General features: G+C 68.6%; 1 protein-coding gene across 5 annotated transcripts in view; it reads right to left on the bottom strand.

Annotated features, from left to right (window-relative positions):
• Window positions 1–8,449, bottom strand: part of TNNI2 (troponin I2, fast skeletal type) — a 9,067-nt gene extending 618 nt beyond the window's left edge. Inside the window, exons 1-13 of one of the 5 annotated variants that reach the window (XM_059398482.1) lie at window positions 8,366–8,449; window positions 5,520–5,629; window positions 5,244–5,410; window positions 5,017–5,130; window positions 4,730–4,828; window positions 4,442–4,609; window positions 4,190–4,357; window positions 4,001–4,106; window positions 3,778–3,911; window positions 1,289–1,318; window positions 554–595; window positions 319–447; window positions 110–199 (exon numbers count right to left, since the gene is read on the bottom strand). In XM_059398482.1, the coding sequence (XP_059254465.1) occupies window positions 110–199; window positions 319–447; window positions 554–595; window positions 1,289–1,318; window positions 3,778–3,911; window positions 4,001–4,106; window positions 4,190–4,357; window positions 4,442–4,609; window positions 4,730–4,828; window positions 5,017–5,130; window positions 5,244–5,410; window positions 5,520–5,613 (1,341 nt within the window). In that variant the 5' untranslated portion in view covers window positions 5,614–5,629; window positions 8,366–8,449. Of the gene's footprint in view, window positions 1–109; window positions 200–318; window positions 448–553; window positions 596–1,228; window positions 1,319–3,440; window positions 3,682–3,777; window positions 3,912–4,000; window positions 4,107–4,189; window positions 4,358–4,441; window positions 4,610–4,729; window positions 4,829–5,016; window positions 5,131–5,243; window positions 5,411–5,519; window positions 5,671–8,072; window positions 8,343–8,365 lie in introns of those variants that run through there. The other 4 variants (XM_059398491.1, XM_059398520.1, XM_059398501.1 and 1 more) reach the window with 4 other exon arrangements.
• Window positions 8,450–12,350: the final 3,901 nt, after the last annotated feature.

The raw sequence follows: 12,350 nt of genomic DNA, 5'->3' as shown, positions 1-12,350 counted from the left end.
CTACCCCCGGGGGCTGGAGCGCCCCTCGCCCCGGCCCGGCCCGGCCCCGCCCCCGGCCCGGCCCCGCCCCGCCCCTCGCCCGGCCCCGCCCCGCCCCTCGCCCGCTCACCTCCTTGGTGCTCTTCTGGACCCTCACTTCCATGTCATACTTCTCCTCCTCCGCAGCGTCGATCTTGGCGTGCAGCTGTTTGCAGAGCTCCTGGGGGAGGGGGCGGCCGGTGGGAGGGGGGCAGTGGTTCACCTCCACCTGCCCTAACCACCTTCTGCACCGACGGGGAAACCGAGGCAGCAGGCCTGAGTGCTGCTGGGGTGGGGTACCTGCACTTCGGACATGGAGCTGGGGAGGTGCAGGGGGGGGCAGTGCTCGGACAGGTAGTTCTGCTTCTCCGACTCCCGGCGACCCTCCTCCTTCTCCAGCTCCGTGGCCGCAATCTGGAGCATGACACTCTGCAGGGGGCAGGGGCGCAGGGGGCAGACCAGTGAGGGACGGTGCGGGCCCAGCCCCGCACACACCCCAGGACCCAGGATGGCCCTCTCGGGGGACAGCACCTACCTTCAGGTGCTGTCTCCGGGCCGTGATGGCCCTGTTGCGTTTCTGAAGGGTTGGAGGGAGGAAGCAGAGTCAGGGCCCGTCTGGGTCCCCAGCACCCCCACATCCCTCCACACTTGTCTCCCGGGGGGGCCGGTGGGACCCGTCTAGGAGGTAGCTGGACCTGGGGCTCCTGAGGCCTGCTCGGGGGCCCCGGGCCCAGAACACCTGTGCCCACGTGGCAGGTGAGGTCCAAAGGCTCGGGGTGTGGGGTGGAGAAGGTTGATGCCTCCGGAGCAGCGGGAGAGGCAAGGGAACCCAGCAGGGCCGGGGGCGGGGGGGTGCAGTGGAAAAGGAGAAGCGATTCTGGAAACCAGCCACGGCCTCACTTCCCCTCCCCTGGGAGGCGCTGAGACCACTTCCTCTGTCTCTGCGTGGCTAGGTGGCTGGGTGGGGCGCGTTCAGGGGGCGGGCTGGTCAGCTTCCCTTAAGCTTCGACCTCTGACCTGCCCCAGGTAGGGGGTCCCATCCGCTCTGTGTTTCATGCCCTCCCCCGGCACCCCAAGCAGGTACTCACCTCCTCACTGTCCCAGGGAGGGGGCGAGAGTGGGGGGAAGAGAAGAGAGAAGTTAGGGACATGGATGGGGCCGTGGGATGGGGTCGCTGCTAGTGAAGGTGGCCAGAGGGGGCTGGGGGAGCTTCAGAGACCCCCCCAGGTGGGGGAGGGCAGCAGGGGCCCTGGGTTTGGGGCTGACTTACTCCCCCATCCTGATGTCCTGTGCTTAGAGCCTGTGGGAGAGAAAAGGTCTGGGCATGAGGGCCACGGTCCCCATCCCTCCGTGGATACCCGCTGCCCACGTTGGGGGGGCCAGGCCTCACACCAACCCTGCCCCCCTGTCGCCCTGCCCAGCTCTGGCCTCCTTGGAGGCGCTGTCTTGGGATTCCCAGGGTGAGAAGAGGAGAAAGTGTTCCCAAAATGTCCTGGGCGGGGCCCGGACTGCTGCAGCTGTCCCTGGGCTCGGGGGGGGGGGGGGGGGGGGGCGGGCCCTCGCAGGTGGCCACCAGAGCCACCCAGCTATTTTTAGTTCTGTTCCTTCGGCTCTGGGCCCAAGTGCATGCAAGAAACTGCTCCTGCCTGGGGCTGGGGTCCCTCGGCCCGTCAGATCCCCTCCTCATGTCCCGCCCAGAAGTGAGGCCCCGTGATCTGGGGGCTGTCTGTGACCCCTGCACCCCCCGCCCCCTCCGGATGCATCTCTGCCTGGCTCCCAACTCCATGGAGCTCCCCCAGAGAGGCTGCTGGAGACCCCAACCCCCAGGACCCCCACCCTGGGAAGTTATCCTGCAAGCCAGCTCAAGAAGCGCGTGTCCTCGGCCTAAGCTGGCCGGGCTGGCCTCACCTAGCGTCTGGGCAGCAGCACTGGGAGCGAGGTCAGGCCAGCAGCGGCAAGCTGGGCTGGTGGGCCCAGGGGGAGGGGTATAAATGGCCTCCCCCAGGCTGGGCCCCTGCTCAGAAAGGGCATGGAGCCCTCCTCAGACCAATGGGGGCACAGGGGCCTCCCCACCTGCCCAGGCCGCCTGGCCCGGCCCAGCCGCGTGCTGTCGTCCCGTCCAAGAAGTCTTGGTGGGGGGGGGTGGCGAGGTTGGGTTGCTCTATTTAGAGCTCGGTGACAAGTTTGAGAAGCCTCCCTTGTTCCTACAAGGAACTGCTGGTCAGCTGTCTGTGGCCTGGCTGGGCCACCACAGGTCACAGGCTCAGGGTCAGCTGAGAGATCACTCAGGCCCTAAGCCAGGGCGCGCGCCTCAGTTTCCCCTCCGCTTCCCCTGGGGGGCAGGCTTCCTGGGCCCGGAGCAGCTCCCCTGCAGCTCCCACGGGGCTTTGAGCTGGGCCAGGGGTCCCCGGCATGAGCTGGCCACATCCCTTCCTTCCTCCAAGCTGGCTCCAGCTTGGGGGCAAGGCCTGGACCCCCAAATGTGGCCCACAGCCATGGCCAGGGCCTTCTGGGTGGGGGCTGCCCTCCCCCGGCTGCGATCCTGTCCCCCCAGCCAGGAACAGGAGGGAGGGCGGGTGCTGGCCGTGCAGCCGCCGGAACGCCCGGCCCTGGGGTGGTTCCTGGCTCCCTCGGAACCTGTCCTTCAACCCCAGGATGGCGGCACCACCCGCCTGGGAACCTCTCCCTGACCCGCGGGGCCTGGGGCCCGCCTGGCTGCCTGGGCAGGCCCGGACTGCTGCCCTTCTCACCCCGGCCGGGCCTGCGCCCCCCACCCAGGGCCCCCACCCAGCAGAGACATCCGGAGGACCATGACTTGGAATCCTCTGAGCTGGGGGCGCGTGGCCCCAGCCCCGCCGGCCTCACGGGCCGTGGGGAGGGTCAGGGGGAGCTAAAGCCGTCCAGATGTGTGGGGATTAGAGCTGCATTCCTGGCCAGGGCTGAGCCCCCGAGGCCCGCGGCTTCTGAAGACATCTACCGCCCCCTGCCGTCTGGATGGGGAGGCCCGTGGCAGCCGCCGTCGGAAAGTGGGGGGGCCCTGCGGGCGGCTAAAGCGGCCCCTTGGGTTGGGGTCCTTTTCCTCGGCCGTGACCACCCCCAACTGCCTCCTGATTTCCCCTTGTGTCCCCATGGGGCCGGCTGCAGCCTCCCTCCCAGACCCTGCGGCCCCACTGCCAGCGAGGGCTGCCTTCCTCTTTGCACCTTCCCTCCCGGCCCCAGAGGGGACCCCGTCACACCACCGAGGGGTCAGGCACGGGTCAGAGGCCTCAGGGCCCCAGGACCCTGGAAGGAGTCCTGTCCGCAGCAGTGCCGGAGGAGCCCCTGGCCCCACAGTGTCTGTGGTCTCAGAAAGGACACTCGGCCACGGCAAGAACAGGGATTTATTACGGTGCCCCCCGGGGAAGCCAGGGCAGCACCCCCACCTCAGTCCCGGGAGCCAGGCAAGGTCAGATGCAGGCGGGGCTTCAGGCCCAGAGCACGGTCCACCTCCCTGGCCGGACGCAGTGGGTGCCACTGGGCGACGGGCCGCCGGGCGTGGGCCAGCATGTCTGCCCAGTGCTGCAGGGGCTGACCAGAGGCCCGGGCACCAAGCAGCACCTTGCCCACCGGCTCAGCCCGAAACTGTGGGCCCCGGGCCCAGACAGCCAGCACCAGGTCCACGCTCTGGGCGGAGGCCCGCCGAGGTGCATGGGGGAAGAGAAAGTCAGCAGTCGGTTTGGCCCCAAGGGCCCCCCCCCACCCTTCCTCCAGGCAGCCCACCTGGATCTGGCTGAAGGGCACAAGGAATGTGAAGGCCTCGTTGAAGTAGGGGGAGGCGGTGCCCTTGCGGGCCGACGTCTTTCTCTTCCGCCACTTTCGCTGGTTCAGCATGAGCTGGACCTTCACATAGGGGTCTGGGCAGGAAAGGGATCCGAGGTGTCCCAGGTCTGAGGGCCGAGCCCAGGGCCCCCTCTCCGCGCAGAAGGACACGCACGGCTCTCACCTGCCAGGCCCGGGCTCAGACCTCGCGCCTCCAGCACAACTACGGTCATCCGACCCGAGCTGGGGACGTAGCGGAGCGAGAGACACAGCTCTCCCGATGGCTCGGGCTACGGGCAGTGAGAGGGGACCTCAGTCTCGCCGAGGCAGCCAGGGCAGGGACAGGTTGGAGCCCCGCAGCGCGTGGCCTCACCTCCGCGGCGCCCGGCGGGCCCAGCTGGTACCACTGCTCCAGGACGTGCTGCAGGTCGACGGCGCCCAGCGGCAGGCTGAGCTCCCCCAGCGCCTCGGGGGCAGAGAAGCGCTTGGAGCCCAGCACCTGCACCCGCAGCGTGGCCCCAGCCAGCTCTTCCTGCGGTATCTGTGAACACGGGTGTGAGCCGGGCACCCCTCCCCCAGCCTGCGCCCCCCCGCGCCCCCCCGCGGCCCCCCAGCCCCGACGCACGTGGAAGCAGCAGGTCTCCTGAAACGCGGGGCAGAGTGTGCCGCGGTGCACCCTCGTCTCATGGCTGTGCCCTGCCTGGGTGGAGAGGCTGACGCGGGCGTAGGGGTCCGCCGTGCCACCCGGCCCACAGGCCCTCAGGTCCGCGGCCTGCTTGAGGCCCACCTTGATCTGCGAGTCGAGGGGACTCAGCCTGGGCCCCTCCCTGGTCAGCCCCGCACCCAGCACCAGCCTGACACCCAAGCCCTCCCTGAACCCGCAGACCCTCAGGGCCTGCCCGGGGCCGCACACCTCCTGCCTTGAGAAGTCATACTCCAGGGAGAGCTGCAGGCGCCCCCAGTGCTGGGCGTCCTCCGGGGCAGTCTCTGAGGTATCCACATCCGGTTGCACCTGGAGAAAGTAGGGACAGGCGACAGGTGCTGCTGGGACGCCCAGGCCAGGCCACGCAAGGGCTCATACCCTCAGCGCATACCCCATCTGTGAGATGGGGCTTAGTGGACTGGTCTCCTCCAGAGCCACCTCGAGCACCACTGCCTTTCCCCGGACCTTCCCGTGGCTCCCTGGGGCCCGGGACCAACCTCTGGGGCCGGCGTTCGGGGCCTCCAGGCCTTAGTCCCACGTGCCTCCCTAATACCGTGGCTCGCCGCTTCTACTGCGGGGGCGGGGGTGGGGGGCCCTCCCTGCCTCTGCTCCTATGGAGACCAGACCATCGCTGGGGCCGGAGCCTGCCCTGAAGCTGGGCCTTGAGCTGCTCTCGGGGATGGCCCAGCCCAGAGCAGGGCTCCAGGAGCGCGGGTGTCCTCACCAGGTGGGAGCTGGTGGTCCCTTGAGGACTGCCCAGGCCCACAGCCTCCCTGTCCCTGGGCTTCTTCCTGTGGCCACGGCGGCGGCAGCAGCAGACAGCACAGAGGAGGCAGGAGACCATGAGGACGCCGGCAGCCACAGCAATGACAATGATTGCCCAGCGGGGCCCTGGGCGGGGTGGGGGGTGCGGGAATGGAGCGGAGATGCCCCCCCGGACAGCACCTGACCCCTCCAGGCCCACCGTCCCCATGCACCTCTGGGGAATCCCACAACTCACAAGGGAGCCTGGCGATGAGGTCCGGAATGAGCCCGGGTATAGCCGTGGTGCCGGCCGGGGCCGGGGTGCTGTGGGGGCCCACGGGGGGCCCCATCTTCCCTCCCTGCTGGCTGGGAGCAGACAGCAGGGGTGGCTGGCTCACCTCTGGGGCTGGCCCCTCAGCCCCCGGCCCACTGCCGCACTGCCCAGCAGCAGCGAGCCTGGGGTCTGCCTGGGCAAGGGCTCTGAGTAGAGCCAAGGGGAGGGAGGCATTGGGCTCTGGCCAAAGTGCCAGCTTGGCTGCCACAGGCCCAGCCTCCTGGCCACCTCCCCAGCCCCCAGCCCCCAGCCCCAGCCGAGGAGGCCAGGTGTCCTCCTGACAGAGCCCCCTCCTCCAGGAAAGCCCATTCTTTCCGGGGCTCCCTCCCTTGGGCCCTGGTCCCTGCCTGGGGGCTGTTGCCGGGGTCCTGACTCATCCCTGGCCCTGACCTCAGGCCCACTCTGGTTTTTCGGTCACACAGGTGGACCCCCCCAGCCTTGGAGTGCTCAGGGAGCAAGGAGATGGGGACTCTGGGGGGCCAGGGCTCTGCTGGGGTCACAGGGGCACATGGGGGAGGAGTGGGGGTCGGCTGCCGGGGAGAGCTTGTCCAAGCAAGCCTGGGCTGGAGATGCATTCCCGGCATGGGCTGGGTGCCAGCAGCGCCTGGGGAGCAGGGAGAGGTGGGAGCAGGCAGGGACAGGGTGAAGCCGGGAGCGGCCAGAACATTCCTTGCAGACTGACTCAGCAGCCACTGCCCAGACCTGCCCACCTGCCGACCTGCCACCCTTCTTGCCGGTGGGGGGGAGGGGGCGCGGCGCAGCCTACCTGCCGGGGGCCCGGGGCGGGAGCACACCTGGCCAGCCGGGGCTGGCTGCTCCCACCCACACCAGGGACCGGGGACGCAGAGTTGGGGGTGCTGGAGGCCACGGTGGTGCCCACTGAGACCCCAGGCCCACGGGCACCTTCCCCCCACCGGCTTAGCTTCTCCTGGCCTCCTCCAGCAGCCAAGGTTGGAGCCTGCCACCCCCCAACCCAGGGACCCGGACGTGGCCATGACACCCATGCACACAGCACCAACGCCCCCTCCCCAGCAGGTCGGACAGGGGCCACCCTACTCCCAGCACCAACCTGAGCCTTCAGAGTTCAGTGGAGGGAGTTTTGGCCCTGAGAGTGCCCAGGCCCCAGGTGTCCCCCGTCCCAGGCCTAGCCGTGTCACCGGGAGGGCTGTGTGTGTTGTTCCCATGGGGTCTTGTACGGATAGGGAGGAGGCAGCTGAGAAGAGGAGCCGACGGCCAGGGAGCCGCAGCCCCGAGAAGGGATGAGGAGGCGGGCCCCGCGCGGCAGGGAACCGGGCTCAGAGGGGCCCGGGCCTGGTTTAACGCCCGCCGTGGCTGTCTTGAAATTCTAACCATTTCGAACCAAAGGCTGCGTGTTTTATGGGCCCCACAAGTGACGGAGCTGATTCTGGTTCCTTTGGGGGAGCCTCTGCTGTGGGGTGTGGGTGCTCAGGGCGGCCCATAGGCCTCCCCCAGCCTCTGTCCTCTGAAGGATGCCGCAGGGGGCTCCGCTTCCCAGGGTGGCTGCCGGAGGGCCCCGGGGGGCGGCGGGCGGACTGTGGGCTTGTCGGGGTCCCGCGGGGTCCTCGGAGCAGGACGCCAGAGGCCCAACCCAGAGCCCCCAGCTCCCCCATGGAACCGACAGTCAGCGAGACTTTCTGGAATGCCAGAGCCCACGTGTCTTCTGGAATTAAAGTCGCTTCATGGGAGACGTTCATGGCTGAGAATTCCAGGAGCCACGTCAGCACGGAATGTGTGTGTGTGTGTGTGTGTGTGAGAGAGAGAGTGGACAGGTCGGTGGGGTGCCCGCGTGTGTGTGCCTCTGCCTGTGCCCGCGGCGGGGCAGCGTGGGCACGGACTCCGGGGGCCTGGCAGAATTCCCCGGCCACCCCAGGGAAGATGGACCCCTGGACCATGGGCCATGTCTGGAGCTGGCCCCTGAGGGTCCTGGGACACGGGGGGGTGCCGGTCACAGGCGCTTGGGGACCCCCAGGCCGGGGGAAGGGCACAGGGTCCCTCAGGACCTCCAGGTCCTCACGGAGGTGAAGGTTCGGGCAGACGCGCAGCCACCAGGTGGCGCCGCGGGCTCCGTGGGACCCAGACCGCGACTCGGGGAAGCGGGGCGCCCTGGGCGGGGGTGCGGGGTGGGGGGAAGCCGCGGCGACTCGGGGGGCCCGCCTGGCGAGGGCTCTCCTGCACCAGCGCCTGGGGCCGCCTTCCCGCCGCAGCTCCCCGGGTCGCCCTCTGCTCAGGCGCCGGTGGCCCCGCGGGGAGGTCCCTCTCCCGCCCAGAAAGGGAGCCGCAGGGCGTCCTTCCTGAATGGAATCCCGGCCCCGGACGCGGGACAGAGACGCTCCCTCCTGCACATGCAGACACAACCCCGTGGCTCCCTGGGGACCGCACGGCCTCCTGGCCGCCTCCCTGCCTGGTCCCGGCTCTGCTCCCACGGCCCTTCCCTCCCATCCCCCACCCACTCACCCTTCAAGGCCTGCGTGAGCCCCACCTCCTCCAGGAAGCCCTCCTGGTCACTCCCTGCCCTCCGACCTGACCTGCCTGGGGGTTGTGCTGGACCTAGCCTGCCTCATCGACGCAGGAGCAGAGGGGGCTCCGTGGTGGCCTGGAGCCTGGCACCCTTGAAAGCCAAGCCAGCCACCCCCTCCACCTTCAGTCTGACTGGAATTGTCTGTCCTGTGGGCCCTCCTCCTGGGGAAAAGGAAGCCCCCCCAGGTGCCGGATGGGGGGGCAGACCCCCAGGTGTGTCTCATTCTCACCTGCTTCCCGCTCTTCCTGTGGCTGGCCTGGCCTCCAGGCCTTTCTCTCTACCCAGGGGACGTGGGGACCGTGCTGGGTGCCGTGGCCAGGCCTCCAGGAAAGAGACCGTCGTCTTGGTGGGGGAGGGGGTAAGAGGCCGGGCTTCGGGGAGCCCCACCTCAGAGCCGGAACTGCTGGCCCTCAGGAACTGGGGAACTCCCTTGGGAGGAGGGTCCTCCCCGAGACCTGGGTGCCAGGCCACCCACAGGGGTCCCTCCAGGGACGCTGGGCTCTCTCCCTCCCAGAGGCCCTGCGGGAGGGGGTGACGGCCTGTCTGGGCTGAACGTGAGGAGAGTCGGCTGCAGGGAAGTCAGGCTGGATGTGGCCCGGGAAGGTTCTGCTGGACATGGCCCGGGAAGGTTCTGCACCCAAGGGTGCCCCGAGTCATGGGGACTCTGGGTCTGGAGGAGCGCGGCTTTCTGGAGCCGCTGAAACCAGGCACCGGGAGCGCACGGTGTGGCCAGGACAGTAAAGCGCGTGCGGGACAGGGACCCGGCCGGGCGGCACCATCATCAGTGACTGTCTGAGCCTGCCTGGTCCCACCAGCGCCTGGGCTTCCAGACCTTCCGGAGGTCACTTTACCCCCACATCGGGCCCGCCCCATCCCCAGAGGTCTCGGCTCCTGTCGGGCCAGCGGGCCAGAAGTCCTGGCTCCCCTTGCCCTGTGCCCCTTGCTCCGGTAGAGCCAGCGGGGCCGTGAGCTCAGCTCCCACACGGCTCAGGCCAGCTCAGCTGGTCTGGTCACCCCGGCTCCAATCCCTGCCTGCGCCCAGCCCCGAGTGGCCCTCCCAGGCCAGGGTGTCTCTCTGAACCAGTTCCTGCTGCAGTGGGGGGGGGGGGGACACGGAGTCGGTTAATGCTTAACAGGACAGCTGGTGGCACTGGGGCGGCAGGCCGGGCTGGTCGGGCAGGGCTTCCTGGAGGCTGCTGCGGGGACACAGCATGCGGGTCAGGCATCGCAGGGCTCTGAGGATGCGTCCCCCTGTGCGGGGCTTGGCTCTTTCTCCAAGTCCTCCCCAGTGAGGGGGTTTGCCAGAAGGAGCTAGGCCCTCGGGGACCAGGAGCAGCCCCAGCTGTGCTCAGGGTGCTCAGGGGGCAGGCCGGGGCCCGTACTTTGGGGGGAGGACGCAGCGCGGGGGCCACACATGCTGTGGGGTCCTGGCGTGCAGCGAGCACATGGCCCCTGCGTGCGGCCCTCCCCAGCCCTACTGTAGGGTCTTTGTGCCTTTCTCAGGATACGGCGCCTCCTTGGCGAGACGGGCGTCTGAGGCTCCAGGGCGGGAAGGGGAAAACCAAACAGAGCTGGCAGCCCCCGGCCAGCCCCGCGGCCCCCGAGACGGCGGCTTGGCAGCCAGCGGCCACATGGAGGCCCTGGCGGGGCTCCTGGCGGGGGGAGCTTCCTTTGAGGTCGCCTGGGGAATGTTTGAGGTTGGAACTCACGGCAAACGCTGGCTCGGGGTAGCCAGGAGCCGCTGGCCCAGAACCGTGGGACGTGCCAGGACAGCACGTGCGCACCTTGCCCAAGCTGACCCCGCGGCCGCCCCCCACTCCTCCGGGCCTCGGGGTGCTCACCTCGGTGTGGCCCTGGGCAACGTGGGGTGCCCTGCGCCCGTTTGCTGGCTCTCCGCGGGCGTGTGTCCCAGAGCTGAGAGGCCGGCTGCCCATGCCTTCTTCATCGAGGGTGCCCGAACCCCACACCCGAGCCTCCGGGAGCCTGCAGCCCGCTCTGCCTCACGCGTCTGAACGCTGACGCCCCGGTGCTGGTTCCAGACCTCCATGTCTTCTCCCGGGAGTCCCCGTGCTGTCAGCAAGCCCGGTTTCTGGGGGACGTGGACCCCACACCGTGGCAGATCTCGGTCAGTTAGATCCTGTCAGCGCGTGTCTTTCTCACTGTGTGGCTGCATGTGGACCCGTGTCAGAAAACTGAGGTTCCTTGGGACACCTGGGTGGCTCACTTGGTTGGACGACTGCTTTCGGCTCAGGACTCTCCGGCCTGCAGTCGCCAGGTGCCTGGACAGCCTGTACCCCCTCGTTGGCCCCTTGGGTGCCTGGATTCCCCACTGACACGTCTCCCGTAGGCCGGAGCGCCAGGCCAGGCCCGGTGGCCTCATTCCTGTGGCTTGGATAGAGCCCTGGGTTCCATCCGCCCCCAGCCTGTGCATGTCACCCTTGTTTCTGGGTACTTGTGCTGTTCCTTTGTGTGCTGGGCTGTCTGTCTGCCCTGCTGCCCAGGGGTTTGGGAGCTGGGCCCCCACCCGACGAGCCTGGGGTCCTGAACCCCTTCAGCCTCAACAGGGGGTCCTGGCCCCATTACATGGAGTGCCCGGGCTCTGGAGCCCCTTAGTCTGAGAACCTGGGTCCCACACCCAGTATGTGGGTCCTGAGCGCCCTCCACTGGAGCATCCGGGTTCCTGTGTCCCCTCAGCCCCCCAAAAGCTGGACGGCCCACCCCACGTGCCTTAGCCTCTACAGCTGGCCGCTTGTTGCCCGTCCTCGTGGATTCTGTTCTTGTGGCTTGGGGGTCTGTTCCCGTTCCCTGGAGAGTCGGGGCGACTTCTCTGCCGTCCAAGCCCCCCAGCCTTTCTGAGCTGGGTCAGGCTGGGGGACGACAGACCTGGAATCCCACGAGTCCCGCATCCGGGCGCCTCGGGCTCCAGGCGCGCCACGGCGGGCTCACGGAGGCGGCTGCCTCTGGCTCTGTCAACCCCAGTCCGGGTCATCCGGGCATGTGGCAGCCGGCGGCCCCCTGAGTCTGTGTGGCTCTGGGGAGCTGCCCGTGTTGCAGCCTGCTTGTCCACACAGATGAGGGCCTGCCACCCTGAATCTCTGGACCCCAGCTCCCGACTCTGAACATGGGCCTGGACCTCTGTCCCCCAATCTCCCGATCCAGCTGCACTGTCCCCTGAAGGCCCAGGTCCTGGGCAGCCTGTACCCCACTCCTCTGAACCTCTCAGCAACGAGACTTCGACCGTCAACCTGACAGAGCTCTGCCATTTCCAGGGCCTTGGGGCCGTCACCCCCAGTTGGAGGTTGGCGGGGTGCTGGACCACATGCTCCCTCCTGCGGCTCCCTGAACCCCAAAGTTATCAGGGTCTCAGGCAGCCTAGCCCCTCACCATCTGCCTCTCAATGTATGCCCACATCCTGGGGCTCAGACCCCATCTCCAGACGTCTGGGGCCCGTCATGGGTGTCTGGCCTGCAGGATCCCGTTCAGCCCCATCCCGTGCCGGGTCTCCGTGCCGGGCTCCTGCGTGGCTCCGCGCAGAACCCCTGATGGTTCTGTGCCCCTTCCTTGGGGGTCTGAAGCCCCCACATCCTGGAGTATCTGAGGGGCCCAACCCCGACCATGCAAGGGTCTGGGTCCTGGCCCCCCATGACCATGCATGGCTGATGCCGGGACCCCATGGATCCAGGAACGGGAGACTGACCCTTTGACCATGGATACCTAGATGCTCACGGCGCTGCGGGCCGTCACACCCCGCTGCTGAGTGCCCGAATCCTGTGCACTCGTGACGCTGGGTGTCGGGGTGCTCTGCTCCCCTGTCCCTGCGGATCTGGGCAGCATGTACCCTCAGCGGCCTACACCCCACACCTCACGTAGGCTCGTGTCCCCGGGTCCCGGGCCCCACCAGCCAGGTCCAAGTTCCACCGCGTCTTTGGACGCCTGCGGCCCATTCATGGGTGTCCGTCCTGTGTGAGCCCATTCATCTTGTCCCGGCACGTCTGTGCCCTATTCATGCGTGGCTCTGGGCCCCCGCCCACCCATGTCTCAAAGACAGTCTGTGCTTTGTCGTGCCTGTTCCAAGAACAGCCGCGTGCAGCCGGCAGGCACATTCCGGGGTTTGGCCGAAGGCCAACGCAAACGCTGGTCTTGCTGGCACTGGCCGCCCGCGGGCCAGAGGCGGGGGGTGGCCGTGGGGAGGGGAGAGTGGGGACCCTCGGTTT

Source organism: Mustela nigripes, chromosome 1 (assembly GCF_022355385.1).
Source record: "Mustela nigripes isolate SB6536 chromosome 1, MUSNIG.SB6536, whole genome shotgun sequence".
NCBI lineage: Eukaryota > Metazoa > Chordata > Mammalia > Carnivora > Mustelidae > Mustela > Mustela nigripes.
This window is presented reverse-complemented; position numbering and strand designations above follow the sequence as displayed.